Source organism: Copadichromis virginalis, linkage group LG7, assembly GCF_057382275.1.
Source record: "Copadichromis virginalis isolate Kocher_CV1m ecotype Utaka linkage group LG7, C_Virginalis_male_GT1.1, whole genome shotgun sequence".
Classification (NCBI taxonomy): domain Eukaryota; kingdom Metazoa; phylum Chordata; class Actinopteri; order Cichliformes; family Cichlidae; genus Copadichromis; species Copadichromis virginalis.
Genome location: NC_140624.1, coordinates 38,838,115 through 38,855,160, shown reverse-complemented (window position 1 = coordinate 38,855,160; position 17,046 = coordinate 38,838,115). Strand labels below are relative to the sequence as shown.

The window sequence follows — 17,046 nt, the reverse complement described above, 5'->3', positions numbered from 1 at the left end:
CATGACTCAGTAGGGAGACACTTGAACAATCTCTAACTTTGATTTTTGGTCATTCTTTTATTTTTTTTAGCACATTTTGAACCGAGACTTCAAGTATGCGTTGCTTTTCTTCTCATTACTATTGCTTCCATAGCAGGGTGTCATGGGAGAGTAGCAGGAGGGGTTAGCTATGTAACTTCCCGTATTGACAATGACATAACTGCAATCAACACGTCATGTTCCCGTAACAAATTTGCCTGTGAATAAAAAAAATGCATTGAAACATCTCGAGGGGTCAATTTATCTAGAAATTGGAGGTCAGTTTCCTCTTTACCTCCTTTAGCTGCTTGTGTTGCCAGGCAGAACGTACTTGTTAGGTATTTGGGAGCTATCTTGAGCTTCTGGGAAATGAGTGACAGCGCTCTTTCTTCCTACGCCATGCTGGTATGCATGTTCTCACATACCAGTGTCGTCATTTGTGTGCACCCGTGGATGAATGAATGTGCAAAATAGCAAAGTTCCCAAGGTTGTCAAACTATTGGATGAATGAACCCTCATGCTGCAATTTCCAGGGAAGATGAAAGAAGTATAAACATGCTGATGATCTTTTCCTTCATGTGCACTTCAGCTAATGCCAAGGTAAGAAGTGATAAGAGTTATAACCTGTTGGGGAAAAAAAACAAAAGGGAGAGGAAAGCAAGAGTAGCCAGTGGGGGGGGGGGCAGCATCTAAAAACCAAAAAGAAAGAAATGGTCCTCACAGCGGAGTGCACAGTCTGTTTTACATTCTGATTAATGCATAGTCACAATTTGCCAACTTTATTTTACTGTATTTATATTTGACCACACACAAAAATATACAGATGCATGTGTGGAGTCTGACCCCTCTACAGGACCTGTCCATCAGACAGACATCCTGATGGATGAAGCTGTCAGCGCCTGTGTGTGTTGCTTATCAAGCAGTCAAATGACCCTGTCTGTAGACCACACACACACACACAGCATGAACTTACAAACACACTGAGACACACTGAGAAATGATACGATGAAGAGAGAAGAAACTGTAAAAGGAGATGAGGGAAATACTTTTTTTTTCTTTTTTGCTTTCTGAACTGACCACCTGCCAGGACTGTCAAAGAAACTCAATGATTCTGTTTCATGTTTATCAGAAATACAAGAACTGAGGCAGTGAAGCCTCTGGCCTGTTTAAGTGAAATGTGGGTTCACACCAGACCAACTCTCATGATTCAGTTTGAGTTTTTGTTTTAGTCAGCAAAAGCGATATACCTAGGCACCAAGAGCCTTCGGAAAAGAGAGAATATCTCATGCTCAAGTCTTCCTTCTTAAGTATAAAGCAGTGCAAGTGGTTACATTTTCAATGTCTCTGACAAATAAATCGGCTTCAAACATGTTTTGATTATTTTAAAAAAAAAACATGTATTTAAAAGTAATTAAAACCTTTATCCTCATTACGCAGATTTGAAATAGGCCCATGCCCATGCAACTGACATGTAGCTGGAAATGGCTGATGATGTTCTTTATATGCTAAAAATGGGTAATTTTAGTCCATTTCTAGGAGGTTCCTAAAATGATCCACGCTTTTGTGAGGTGTCATTGGTACAGTTCTAGTCTATCGCAAGTTGATTGCTAGGTAACATGATTACCTTTAGACCTGATACAGATAAGAACCTTCAGAGGCATAAGATGCACTGGTGTGCCAAATCTGGTTGCTCAAGTCCTGATGGTCTAGGAAGAGTTTGCAAACAAACAGAGAGACATACATTTTGTGTAGTAGTAAGATATGAAATATTTGTCCTGTTAGTCCCCCCACATAAAGGACTAACAGGACAAATATTTCACATCTTACTTTTATCTTATTTACCTCTGTCAGTTGTGCTTTTTCCATCCCTCAGATATATGATTATTTGGAGATTCAGTGCCTTGAAGTCTTTTCTGTTGGCCAAACGTTCCCCATTCCAGCAAAACATCATACTGTAACTAACTCTACCTGCTTTATTGTTGTGGTTAATGGGTGCAAAACATAACTATCTGCTTTATCATTAAACTAGAAAAACACTCCACCTCCTCTTGAAGTGTCAATTTTCCCAAAAGTAGCAGAAGAAAATATCCTTTGACCCATATATGAGATGATAAATAGCCCTTAAAGCTGCAGGTTTGTTGACTTTAAATTAACATGGCATACTTTAATCATAAAAATTAGGCGCCTGAGTAGTTAATATTTTGAATGTGTAATTGGCGACCTTGTGGGAAGGACACCGTTTCACTTTACTTCCAGTGAAGGGTGATGAATATAACCTGTACTATTAGCATCAAAGTTCAGCTGTATTCTCTTAAAAAGTAGAAACATAAATGCTTAATACTTTACATCCACTTGACTCTGTTTCCTCCTCAAGTGGCCATTAGTCTTTATGGCACTGTTCATAGATTAGACAGTGTGACCCCTTCAGGGCAAAATCTCAAGGTTTCACCACTTTTGTGTGTCCATGTTTACATCAGTCGTTTCCTGCCTTGATTTAATCACTGGCATGGCTATGTATCTCTGGGTTTGATTATACATTTATTCAAGGAGAACTACAGTGTCGCGACATCCAAACTACTTTCCAAAGCACCAAGCATACAGTATATCACCTATTTCTGTGCCCACTGCATTATTTATGTGGGGTTTAAAATGAACCATCATGAGTGATGCCCAGTGGAGATGGCATAGCTCTTTCCAATTTTCTAAGCAAGTGTTTCTGGGGAGAAGGGGAGTGAGACTCAGCATGCTCTCATCCTCACTTCTCTTTACTCTCAGGTAGTTGGCATGGGACTGTGTGCATTATTGTGTGTGTGTGTGTGTGTGTGTGTGTGTGTGTGTGTGTGCGCGTGTACTCTCATATGCATACCTGTATGGTTCACCCACTCAACAGTCATTCTGTTATCCTTGGGGGTCTATCTGTGCAAGGATTACACTGGCATCCCACTCTGGGTTTAAAACACAACCAAACACAGGTATACACACACACACGCACACACAAATAATCCTGTGCACAAACACACACATCGAATCACATTCCAAAGCATACCTGCTTATACACACACAAACACACACATGCACACCAGCTTGGCTTTGCTACGGCTCCTCTTTTCAATTTTCAGCTCAATTACATTCCACTGTTACTTAGTCTAAACCAAGATCCCTCTTTTCCCTCAGGACACACACACACACAAGCATGCATACTTATTTAACGGTTCTGCATCCCACTTAAGTCCAAGATTGCGTGGCCCCCTTAACTTTCACTGAAAGGAAGAATCATTTTGTACCGTGTAGACTTTTAAGAACTTTTTTCCCTGTGTTTGCTCAGTAGAAAGGAGGTTGTTCTGAGCTTGAAGTCATGGACTGTTGCCATGACACAGATACAGTCTCCCCACCCCCTAATGATGTAATGATGTCCCAGCCCCAAAATAGCAAAACAGCGCCAAATGCTGATGCTACCCCCACCGTGTTTCATTGTTTATTTGCTTGATTCCATTTCCACTCTTCTTATTCAGTGATTTCTCATAGTGAACACACTAGCAGGGCTTTTGGCAAGTCACAAAGATTTCTGCAAGTTTTAGTTGTTATGCTGTTTCAAGATTGATGTGGTCTTTATTTGTTGGCCTCTACTGGGGAGAATAACAACAGTCATAATTTTCCTTTATTTGTGTTCATTTTATTTTAACATGCGTACCAGAAACCCACTTGTAGCCTTTTTCTCTTCAGGCCTATTTCTATGGTCCTATATAAGTTCTTGTGATTACTCCCTAGTTTACATTTGCCATCTGCTCATGACAAAAGGAGACTCTTTCACTAATCAGAGTTTTAAGACGTGTTTAAAGTGTACAAAACTTCTACAGCCCCAAGTCCAGTCTTTGGGAGACCAAACTGAAAGTAGCTTTCAGAGAACATTAGCTCAGAGGTTTACATACTTTTGTCCAGCATGGATGGTAAAGGATTCATCATAAAAAAAATACATTTAAAAAAAAAAAAAAGACACTTAAGACACAAGTACAACTGTTTCTGCTTTCTTAGTCAGGTCAGATTATGTTCTGGCTTCGCTTTTCTTTCAAATCTAAACTGTGCTTCCTTTAAGGCCACAGTAACTGGCACTCTATAGACTCACTATAAGTAGCATATAATGAAAAAAAGGAACAGCAACACAATTACTCCAACACAGTAGAGGTACATATATGAGGGAATGAAACTGCTTGCTCATGGTAATCTGAATGCACAGTGTCACTGTTCAAAACCTGTTAAAAGTTTTGTTTTTCTTTCTTAAACAAAATTTGATTTTGTACTGATCACCCCCCCCCCCCCCCCCCAACACACACGCACACACACACACACACACACACACACACACACACACACACACACACACACACACACATTCGTACCTCCTGGTGTTAAAAGCATTGCAGGCGAGCGTACAAAAGGAACAAACAGCCATGTAATGTGGCGGTTCCCTCTCATTGACACTGGGCACTGGAATGCAACACCAGGGGGGTAGGAGACACGGTGTGTGTGTTTGTGTGAATGTGTGTGCCATCCTGTCAGATTGGCCTAATCATTAGCATTACTGAGAACTGACAGCAAGAGGAAGGAACAATAAGTGTCATTTATCCTCTTTCTTTTCTTCTGTCTTGCCTACTCACGCTCTTTCCTTTCTTTCTCTTTTTATTTGTATTTTTTTTCTCTGTTCCTTGCTTTTAATCTCTGACACCCCCACCCCCCATCCTCCACCCCCACCCCGCATGACTGCCTGTCTCCCTCTCTTGTCTGCCTGCCACATACTTAATTGTTTCCATAAAGAATCTAAATTTCTCAGCAAAAATAAAATAGAATAAAAGTGAAAATAAAATTAAGAATTCACATTAAGCATTGTTCGGCAGTACTGCTCCATTAAAAACAGCTTGGGTCTAATCACAGAATGTAATCATGGAATACCATCTCCAGTGTAGTTAAATAAAATCTCCAGCTATGATTTCCAAACTGCACACTGGCATCTGGCATCCCAAATACCAAGGTGGGAACAATCATCTTAAGCAATATCTGAATGCAAATATATGACTGAAACTCAGCACTCTTGTTGATGACAATGAATCATTTCTGTTTTTAGGATGTATAAGCAGATATAGTCAGGCAAACAAGCAGAATCGCTTGCATGGCAGGCAAATTAAAAAAAGAACCATTTACAAGAAAGAATTTCAGAAAGACCATTACTCTTCGGTTGGACTATTTGTAACTTGTGTGTTTGCGGCTCGTGACAGAAATCTTTTGACTTTAAATTGCCACAATTTGAAAAGAAAACACATGTTTTATGGAAAGGAAAAACGAATGTTCAATATTTTATGTTAGCATATACAGTCTCTGATCTCTTCTCAAACTTTTCCGTTTGGTAATATCACAAAATCCACTTGGAGATAAACAAAAATGGGGAAAGAAAATCAGCTCATTCTAACCCATCACTCTAATTCAGCAATGAGCTCAAAACTCAAGGCTTGTGTGTATATGTTTTCCTGCTGCTGACTCCAAACAGCACTCAGAGCAATGAGGATAGGTGTGATAAGAGCATCCTGTTGTGGTTGTGCTTTTGCCAAAATGCGGCTGAGGGAATGAGATCACTGCTTGTTTTTTCACTGAACCATGTAGACTGACTCTTGCTTGCTGTATTGCTTTAATTTATCCTTCCTCCCTGCTGGTTCATGCCTCCAGAACTGGAAAGTTTTGGACATTTTATCTCAAGGATAAAGCAACTGAATTTTATGATTATGATCTAGAGCAGGGGTCGGCAACCTGCGGCTCTTTAGTCCTTATAGTGCGGCTCCGCGCGGTTTGGGAAAATAAATTAGAAGTAATTAGCTGAAGTGTATTTTATTTATGTTAGTTCTTTTTTTTAACTTGTAATTCTAAATTGGAAGATTATTGTGATTTTGACATATAAAAATAAAATTATATTTTATTATTTTTTCATCGCTCAAAATAAGCGTCACACTTGCAGAAGCCGGTGTACCGGGCGAAACGCCGTGCATTTATCGAGACTTTCAACCCCAGGTAGGCCAGTTATGGATCTTCGGATCCACATTATGTCAGCAGCTGTTCTCCACCGTGAACTTTGTTAAAAACAAACACCGCTCACGCCTCACAGACGACAGCTTACAGTCCTGCATAAAGATGAAAGTGACTTGTACATCCCCGATTTGCAGACGCTGTGCGCAGAGGTTCAGGAGCAGAAGTCCCATTGTAAACATATCACGGCAGACCCGACGATGTTTGCGTGAACACGCTTTTCAGCATCTCTTTATTGACCACTTTTCACACACGGTTGCTGACGCATACAGCCGGCTGTAGCTTTTCAGCTCACAGCCTGACACATACCAACAACAGCATAGACGGCACAGACGTTAAGGCGGCGAGGCGTGATTGCGGGTGCCGCTCAGGTGCGTCCGCCTCCCCTGCAGCGGCGTTGCAGACCACGCCCCGCCACACACATTAACCTGGTAAAATACATATTTAGGCAGAATTTTGCAAATATCTATTTTTCATTTTTCAGCAGCATAGTGCTTTTTTTCGAATTATTTTTAAAAGTCAAGTCAAGGCTCCAAAAGCCCAAAGGCGACATAAGGGTGGCGGCTCACAACAGTTTTTGTTTTGCGTGGAAACCCGGTCCAAATGGCTCTTTGGGTCTTAAAGGTTGCAGACTCCTGATCTAGAGTCACTGGCAAAGGACATGTTAGAATACTCCACACTGTCATTTCCTTTCTATGCTTTGACAAGTAATATATCACACTTGTGATGCACAGTGACCAGTTCTGAGCTGAAGTGGATTTAATAACTGTTACGGGGAAAGGTCACATCGAATTTTGACATCTGCACATAATCCAAGTTGAAATATATCCCTTTAGACAGCTTGTGCAATTCAGATTTGTTATGTATTGCCTATGTTATTATAATTGGTAGCATTTTGTTTCTTCACATTAGCTTTGTGCATGTTTTTTGTCATAGGCAACATTTTCAAAATTTCTTTCAAAAAGGTCATTTAATTTGTTTTCCAGCAGCAGAATTGATGAAAAATTCAATATAATCATTTAGTCATAATATGGTTACCACTGAATGATCTCAACCAATGCCTTTTGGCCAGTGTGATACATTTTTATCTACCAGAACCTTCAGATCCACGTTGAATCCACCTGAATGATCCAGTGCGCAATTTTAAATCTTTATTTATTCCTTGTTTCCTTTTTCAATGCATGCTGTCTTTACCTCAGCAGAATAACATGTTACGGGCACCCTTTCACATTTACTAACTGACTCATACAGTACTGAGAAAACACAGACAGTATTCATTTCTTTTTTGAAGTTTTGCAGGCACTTATACTCTTGCTGACATTGCCAAGAGCTGAAATCTTCCAGCTTGGCTGACAGGGAGCCTGGGTTAGATCGGCTTGTGCACAGCTGGTGTTAGGAGGACCTGATTGAAACCATGTAGCTTAAAGTCTCTGAGCAAACATTCCATTAGAATAGCATTACGGTATTAGTATGAATCACTGTTATTCTGCAGTAGCCCCAACATGTGGCTGCGTAAAATGCTCTATCTCTTGTTAGTTCTATGGGTGTATACGGTGTGTGCATTCGAGCCTCCTATTTTTGCTTTAAGGTACTCGCAGTTCGTGCAGCTGCCTGTTTGACCTTTCTCAACTAGTTTATGTGTGTATCTAAAGGTTTCTCGCTGTGCAGAATGAGTCTTTGTGCCTCCATAGTAACGTGACACCTTTCATAACTCTATAAAGAAAACGCGCTTTATGTAAAAAGACAGCACAGTGTGCTCCCGCACGAAGCTCCTGGCAGAATTAACAATGATGGCCCCGAGCTTTACAGGCCAGATACTTTTGATTTCTCTTCGTCTCCCTGCCTGTCTCGCTGTGTATCTGTCTGTCTGTCTAGCTTTGAAACTGACAGCTAAATTTAAAGGGAGTCAGCTGTTTCGATTCAGACATCAGCGATTCGGGTGTTACCTGCCTCTCTCATGGCTCGCTCTGGGAGTGATGGCAGTTAGCTGTTTGCGTGTTTGGCAGACTGACACCTCTGATTGGTCAATCCCAGGTTGTCACTCATTACACCATCATGGACACATCAGCTAAGAGGCAATTGTCGCTGCAGTGACAGGACCTCGGGCTATTATTGCTGCAGTGACACAGAGCTTTACCTCTTAGCGAGTCTGGAGACATCTCAACTCAAGTGCTTTACAGCACTCAAATTTTAGCTTTGCACAGTAAAAGGCTACCTGCAAGTAAGACCCTACAGTGAAACTATCCGAGTGGTCGATAAGACTAGAAAAGCGCAATATAAATGCAGTCCATTTACGTACTGCTTACTGGAGACAGGATTTTGCACTGATGGAATGGCAATTTCTAGCTTCATTTCTAGCATGATGTCATCCTTTCTCTTTCAGTGGCCAACCATCCATGTAGCGTTCTCTTACTTTGTTTGAGTTAAGCTATTCAAAGGGCTGCTAACATTATTATTTAATTAGCATGAACAAAAAATCCCAACATACATAGCAGGTTCATAATTTATATTAAAGTACAGAAAAGAGCTACAAAGAAAGTGTTAGGAATGACACTGATCAAATAGCGTACACACATGGGCAGAACTGCAGAAAATAAGAAATATCCCTTCCATTTCCCACTTGAAACAGAAAAATTATCATTGCAATGCCTAAATTTGTGTCACCCTGTCATACGTACAATTTGACATGCTGCTGGGCTCAGTCCCCTGCTAACCAAATTGTTTGTTGTGTTGCCCTGGCAAAAACAATCTATAAGCAGATCTGCTCAGAGGCATTCAGTCACTAGAATAAAAGGATGAATTTCTTCTTGGTTAAGTGTGAGGGAAAATAAATGCCCACATATGTTTTTTTTTTACTGCTTTTGTTTTGTTTCATTTGTCCTTGTAGTGCCAGACCTTTGCTGTTGAAGTTGTGCACAAGCTGGAAAGGAACTAAAAAAAAAAGTAAAAGTTTAAAAAAGGTCCAGGCATGTGAGACTATGGCTTGAAAAGTTGAATTCCAAGTTTTACTAAGAAGATTACTTTTAAATGAACAAATCACTCATGAATGGCACCGTGCTGTTTCCCCCAACTTTCCTGGCAATCTCCACTGCACTTTCAAAATAAATAATAATGAAATATGGCCAGAATGAAGTAGCATGAAAGGAATCCGCAGCCTCTCATAAGCTTCTGTATTTAAGGCTGCTGGTTTGCGCAGAGTTCTGAGGAAAGTCAAGAACACTCAGTGGACCAAGTCATGTACAAGTTAAAAAAAATCACATATTGTGGAGTAAGTGAATGCATTTGTGCACTGTTACTTATTATTACTTGTTTTTTGTTGGCAGGTGTGAAACCCGCCTTGTCTTGTCTTCTTGTAGATACAGTAGATAGTGAGATGTTGTTTTCAGGCGTGAATCTTCTTGTTATTCCTGAGCTTTGAGCAAGATTTGTGATGTCAGTTGGTTAAGTACATGTGTGTGTGCTTTAGTGGGGGTGAGAGACTGGCTGCAGGGTAATTTAAGTGTCCAGATATAATGGTTGTCTTCCTGTGTCTGACCTTGAGAGCTACAGAGGTCAGTGCAACCCTTTCACCACCTCCATGCCTTTTTTTCTGTCCTATTTAAAAGATAAATCTAGGTTACTACAGCTTATATATCATGGTTAGATAGCTGTTTCAGTTTTTTTTATAATAACTTTGTTATCAGAGCTTATTAGTGATGGATAAGTATGACAGAATCTTATTATAAAGAGCAAAAATACATTATTTCAAATAATAACCTGTTTGCATTACCTAGTTTCTCTGCCTTTCTCTCTCTCCCTCCTCGTCCCTTATCAACTCCTGATGCTCTCATAAGGTATCCATCCTCTTTTCATTCATTCATCTCTCACACACGGCTGTTTCCAATTGGCTCACAGACATTCCTGGAATGCCAAGGCATCATTGTGTTGTGCAGTGTGTGTGTCTATGTGTGCGCTTGCACACCCACTGCCCCTCTATTCACTCGCTCATGTTAAGAAACAGCTCTAAACCAGGAGACTGCTGAGAGACAGAGAGTGGTTGGTAGGATGAGAATAAAGATGGATACAGGAGGAAAGTAGAAAAGAAGCAAGAAACAGAAAAGAGAGCTGAGTGTGCACTGCTGAATGTTGTTGATGCAATACCATAAATGATAGAAACGTGGTTCCACGTTCCAGTGTGGTGGGTCGATCTCTGATTCCTCCAGTCTGCAAGCCAAAGTGTGGGCACAGATAAAAACAAAAGCATGAATGCGTGTGTAATTGGGTGAATGGGACTTGTAGTAAGAAAGCACTTTGAACCCTTATACAGTATAAGTGACAATCCATTTACCATTTACTTTTAAAACATCAACCGAGTGGAGATTATAAACAGTCAGCGTCAGCAGTAGCAAGCAAACCTTCGGCAATCACGCTGCAGTTTCCTCAGAAATGTTTCAAATCTAGAAGATGCACAAAAAGGCACAAAAATGCGTACATATAGTCTTTAAAAAAAGTTGGACGTGCTTTTTAAAAATGCGCTTATCATAACTTCAGACACACAAACTTTTAGTGGTATACAGAAGCGCACAACACGCAAGCACAATATGAATGACATTTTTAGTACTCCTGCACTGTTTTGATTATGTATATATAAAATTGCATATTCTCATTACGGACACACACACGGCACACAAGCGCATGCACACTCGTGTGTCCGCGTACACTTTATCATAGCTTTGGAGTGGCAGTTAAAAATATTACACCACAATTACATTACCGTTAGCCAAGACAGCTGGTCTGGACAAAAAGGCACCACAGCGTCTCTACGACTTTGTTCTACAGTTTTATTTACATTCCTTTTTCTCCCATGACACATGACTAAGCTAATCTAAAATGCAGTGAGCCTGGCATTGGCAGGCTGACTCAAGCAGAGACCAAAGCCATCTGCCTAAACAAGTTATGCCATTCAGACCGGTACAGACTCCAAGAGAATATACTTCTTTCCAACAGGATTTCTAAAAATGTAATTTTTACACTAAAAGAGAATTTAGACAGTTGGAGGGATAGGTAGTCGAATAGTTGGATTTGTTTGCTATTGTAACAACACTGGTTTGTAGTTTGTCAAATTGATTCCAGGAAAGCAAAAATAGAATCAGGGAAGGTTGATAAAGTTGCAATTTTGTGTTTTTGTCAGGCCTATAAACTGCCGTGTTTATTGCAAAGCGAATGGATGGAGAAATTGGAGCAAGGGAAGAAAATGCATTCATTTTGGTTGTCATAGTCAGAGAATTCACTCCAAACACATACACACACTGCACAAAATGAAATGAATGTGGATGCATATGAACACAAACACAAAGCAACAGGGAGGCTACCAACACAACCAAATAGCATTTACTACAGTGTCTGCAGCCTAGCAACCAGGCAACTGGATGTCATTGTCCCTCATCACATTTCTGTGTTTGTGTGAGTGCTCCTGTGACAAAGATCCTCTTTTGCAAGATCTTGAATTTTTGTGTGACAGGTTTAGAATAGTGGCAGAGAAGAAGAGAGAATATGGGGAGAGAGAAAGAGCTGCAGTGTTTTTTGGCTGCTTATCAATGAAATGAACAAGCTGCTGCCCCCCAACCCCCCAACAAAAATTGATCAAATTCCTGACTGACACCATCTCACTGTAACTTTAGCTGGTAATTCAGTTCAATCGAAATAGAAGCTCTATACTCTTTGGTACTTTGGTTCACAGTTTTAAGTACATTGTTTTAGTTAATAACTCATGAAGTTACCTTTCAAGAATAAATCTGTATGCATTTCTGCAACTTATTTCCATTAAAAAGTAACCCTACTACTTGAGTATGCACACATGTGGTTTGTGGTTCGTGAGGCTAACAAAAAGCACCTTCAGAATCACGTTTGATTTAGCAATTCAAACCAGATGATGAAAAGGCAGTAATTCAAATACCGTTTATTCATGAGCGGTGTACTGTGTGCCATTAGCTCAGGTGCTATGTCACAGAGACACACACACACACACACAAATGACCGGCTGCTCAATGTAATTTTAATTTCAATTATTGTTTTATTTGCTTTAATATTTATGCTGCCTTTGTTCTACAGGTGTGTGATCTCTTGTTCTTTTAACTCTACTTTAATGAGATTCATCGCAAGCTTTTGATGTTGTAATATTATTGGAGAAACTGTGCAGCAGTTCTTTGTCAGTGCGCATGCTTATGTGTTGTTTGTGCTTTTTGTTGTTGTTTTTGTTTTGTTTTAAGGGCACATTAGTATAATATGATGAAAGAATGCTGTCTTGTGTCATCTCCTCTACATTTCCCTTTATCTTTTGAGATGTTTCCTCTTTACTTCCACTCATGCCAGTCCATTTGTTCCCTCTTTCTTCCTTCCTCCTCATTTCTCCACTTTTCTATTACAGACCCCTGACCTCAGTTTTTAATTACATTTTAACAGTCTTCGAGAAATCACATATTAATTATTAGCTTAATAACATACATCTCAATGAACTACAAATTAAAATTAGAGCAGTTTACACAAATTGGGCAGTTTACATATAAAATGTGTATAAATGTAAGAAAGAGATGGGAGAAACTCCCTTAACCTCCTAGGACCTGGCATCCACATATGTGGACGTCACATTTTGGGTTATTTAGACCAAAATACTCAATTTTGCTCTACAAGGGCCTGATATCCACTTACGAGGACATTATACTGCTAGTGTTCTATCAAAATTTCAAACAAGTATCCTCATATGTGGCTCTTATTTTTCTTAAAAACAAAAATAAGGTAAAAAAAATAAATTGGTAATTCTTTGTTTTTACATATCAGGCCCCAATATGTCCAAATATCAAAGAGAAATTAAAAATGCATGTCGTGGAAGAGTTCGGGTCTTAGGAGGTTAAACCTGTTGATATGTTGATGTTGATAGACTGCGCAACTTCCTTGTTTTTAAACTGAGTTGTCAGAGTATCTTAGTAAGGCTAAGGGTGGGATAGATGTTTATCTTCCATGAGTCGACCAATATATTGCTTTTTCAAAAATCACCAAATATCAAATAATAGTATCAGTCCCAAAAATTCTATATTGGCTAGGCTCTATTTGAAATCAAACTGATTTGGAGTTAGTTATATTGGACAGAGGTTAATCACTGTATCCACATTAGTCCATTTTTGTCTGTGTTTATTGTTATAACTGTGTTATCTGTCTCCACACACACATAAACCGTAGATTTGAAAAATTGTTTAGTATCAATGGTAAAGGGGTTAGCACTGTCACCTTACAGCAAGAAGGTCCTGGGTTTGAATCCATTGGGTCCATAGTGTCTATGTCAGCCGTGGAACAGACTGGAAACCTATCCAGAGTGTACCCCACTTCTCACCCTATGATAGCTGGATTTGCTCCCAGCGATCGTGGATGGGTAGATGGAGAGAGAGAGATTTCTCGCTCCTGATAAGCCATACATCAGCCCCCTTTGAAGAACCCTGCAGTAGAAGCTGCCCTTTCAAGGTGTTTCAGTGGTAGTTTGACTGACACTACTCACATCTGGGAAAATGAACTAAATTAAAGGCGCAAACACTCCAGAGCTCAAACAAACCACTACAAACACGGCTGGCATGAGCACACACACCTATGCTCATCTTCTTTACACCTGATATCTCTCGCCAATCCGCACAATTTTTGTCTTTCAACTTTCCTCTTGCTGCTTCTCTTTCCTCTAACAGACTAATCTTTAGCTGCTCTGTCTGAGCTTTTCCAACTTTGTAAAAAACCCTTTTGACTAATTATGGATGATTCCAGGAGAATGACAGCAGCCTCAGTTCTGTGTGTGTGTGTGTGTGTGTGTGTGTGTGTGTGTGTGTGTGTGTGTGTGTGTGTGTGTGTGGGTCTGTACTGATAATAGTGTGTGGCGATGTCTGTGTTTAACATTGTGTTTTCACGACTTTGACTGAAACTCTCAGATGAGAAGCCAATTGATTGAGATGGCCCCAATTAGTCTCCACGATTAATTGAGTGCGATTGGATGTCGTCCATGGCACCTCATCATTAGACGTTATTGACGGTCTAATTAGTTGCCTTGGTGACCGTTTAAACACAGTTGATTGTGTGTGACAGTGAAACGACCCCACCGCAGCCAATCATGCATACCTCTTGCTTGTGGGTGTGTGAGAGTATGCGTGTTTGACCGTATACACCTTTAGGGAGGTGTTCCAAGAAATTTACAAGGATGTTGCAGGAAAAAACAACAACAAGATGCTGCTAGATTATGCTTAATATTATTTTTGTTATTATTATATCCACCAAGCCATAATAAGTGTGCATCCAGAGAGAGAAAGTGCTGAGATAGGAAGAAAAAAATATTTTTGGTTCTGAAACTGTGGCCGCAGATTAATTAGATCCACTCAGTAATTATAAGTGGTGACTGGAACATTAAGAAACTGTGGATAAATCACACAAGCAAAAGTGGTACTCACATCTGATAGAGTAAGTCACTTTGCATCTTTTTTTCAGACCCAGGGAACGTTTGCCACTGATGAGATATTTGGCATTTCCATTTATTTAATCAAAAATGTAACGATTATTATAAATCACTTCAAAGAGTGATCTCAATTTAAATAGGCTATCTAGCACTGTGCAAAAGTTTCAGACATTTTTGATTTTTTGACTTTTTGCTGTAGGAATACTTATGACTGATCCCAAATTCACTCTGTAGCATGATGCAATTAACCCAGACGCACAACCAGGGTCCTAAATAACCATTTTCAGCAAAGACGAGAACAGTCAATCCTGAGATGATGTGAGTCCCACAGAGCTTAAGTGTATCCCGGAGAATAAGGGCTGCTTTGAAGTCAGGCCAGTCATACTGGAAATTTAAATGTAGATTTTATTTAATAACAACAAGGACTGGATAATTCACTTTAAATATACTATGGTTTCAGTAACTCTAGGTAGTGTTGAAAATATACATTTAATTACATTGAATTGAAGTAAAATAATCATTAAAATAAAATAGAATTCATTTTGATTCTAAATTGGAATATAACCTAGTGTTTATTACCACTGTACTGACATTTTAAATTAGAATTACACCACCCCTGCATAAATCATCCCAATAACTACTTTCCCGAAGTCATTTGAGTTGTCTCTATCTAAATCTTATCAAGATGCTGCTGTTTGAAATATTCACTTTCTTCTCACATTGGTCAAAACAACAGACAGACAGACAGACAGATTAAAGTTTTTTTGTCATTATGTCTTCACATAACAAAATACTGTGCATTAGCACTCAGAGTAGAACAGAGAGTTTAAAAACACAGACAAACACACAATAAATAAAAAACAAAAAAGGGAAATAGAGTGTACAATAGGATATGCAATAAGCAAACAATTTAAGAAGCAGTATTGTATTAAGTGTTGTAAAGTGCAGTTGTCTGGAGCATGTCCTCAGCCCTAGATATATAGCTAGATACACACACACAAACACACACACCCCACAGTAATCTGAATAATTGATGAGTACCTTCTAGTGTGTAATTATAAGCCATAATTTAGATCAACATCAGCTAACTGAAAGCAAAAGGAGGATGATTAGGTGAAAGGAAAAGACACAAAAGAACTTCACAAGGGGGGAAATAATGAAACTCACCAAGATTGGTTTTAGCAGTGGAGCTGTGTCCATGCGCTATATTCGCTATAACAAAGGTAAAATGTTGAAAAGTTGTGTGGAGAGAGAGGGAGTGGCAGACGAGTACATGGTTGGCTAACCGTGAAAAAGAACCCTAATCTCAGAGGAGGTTAGAGCTGGTGTAACATCACGTTTTCTTGCCAAACTTTTTTATTCTTCTTGTGCTCTACCACTTCAATATCCTCTGTGTCTCCACAGCATAAACACCGGCACCCCAACGCCAATCCCCCAAACACTGCAACCCTTTCTCCTTTGTTTTTTCATCATTTCCTTTACTCTATAAACAGAATTCAGACAAATAAGAAAACAAATCACCACAAATTATTTATTTCCTTCTTTTCTTTATTTTAATTTCTTTTTTTGATTCTCTCAGCCACAACGGCAAACAGCACTGATATAGAGAAGAAATGAAAACATCACTTTTAATTTTGCCTGAGATTAACTTTATAGAAAAGTCATACTCTAAAATTTCCATGATTTTAATTAAACTTTCATTAAATTTTAATTAGTCTTATTAAATATTTAAATATAGTACGCAACAACAACAAAATTAATTACGTTTTCAAAAAACTTGGCAGAACCATGTCTTAATTTTAACTGAGTAGCAGCCTTTTCAATTAAACATTTGATGGAAACTGAATTATGCAGTGTGGTAATGTGTAAGGCACTGTTGCCTTGCCTTTGAATATTGCAATGTGCATTCATCTGATTGTGATCCCTCCTCTTGATATGCTTCTTTTCATGTCTGCCTCAGTTGTATACATGTAGATATTCATTAACCATCTTCCCCTCCCTTTTCTTCTCATTATTCTCTCTATAGTTCCCCCTCTGGAGCCTACTATCACTTGTAGGTCCAACACCTACCCTCAAGGTTTTTACTGCAGCTGGCACCAGCAGCATTCAACGTACATCAACACTACATTTGATGTGGAAGTACAGTAAGTGCATTTTATGCATATACAGATGTTTCAGGATGAAACCTGTGGATTTCTGAAGATTATTTCCTGTTATTTTTGCCATTATAATAATAAAACAGTAAGAGTGATACAATCATTTTGGTTCATATCTTAGTCCAACATGGCAAACAAACAAGTCTCGGTTGCCTAGACGAGTTTTAGCATTTTAGAAGTGGGTCTCTGTCAAGTTCTCTTTGAGACTCCCAGAGTCCCACAGCCAACACCATGGCAGGTGCTTTCATTGAAGGTGTAACACTAATATTATTCTCTTTGAATAAAGATGAGGAATGGGCCATAGCTAAAGATTAATTAATAGCAAGCCCATGTCTTTAG

The 17,046-nt window shown here is 39.3% G+C and overlaps 1 protein-coding gene across 1 annotated transcript in view; it reads left to right on the top strand.

Moving 5' to 3' along the window:
• The window catches only part of cntfr (ciliary neurotrophic factor receptor), a 230,162-nt gene that overhangs the window by 173,709 nt on the left and 39,407 nt on the right, over window positions 1-17,046 (top strand). The window contains exon 5 of the mRNA XM_085463326.1: window positions 16,578-16,695. Within this exon, the coding sequence (XP_085319452.1) occupies window positions 16,578-16,695 (118 nt within the window). The remainder of the gene's footprint in view (window positions 1-16,577; window positions 16,696-17,046) is intronic.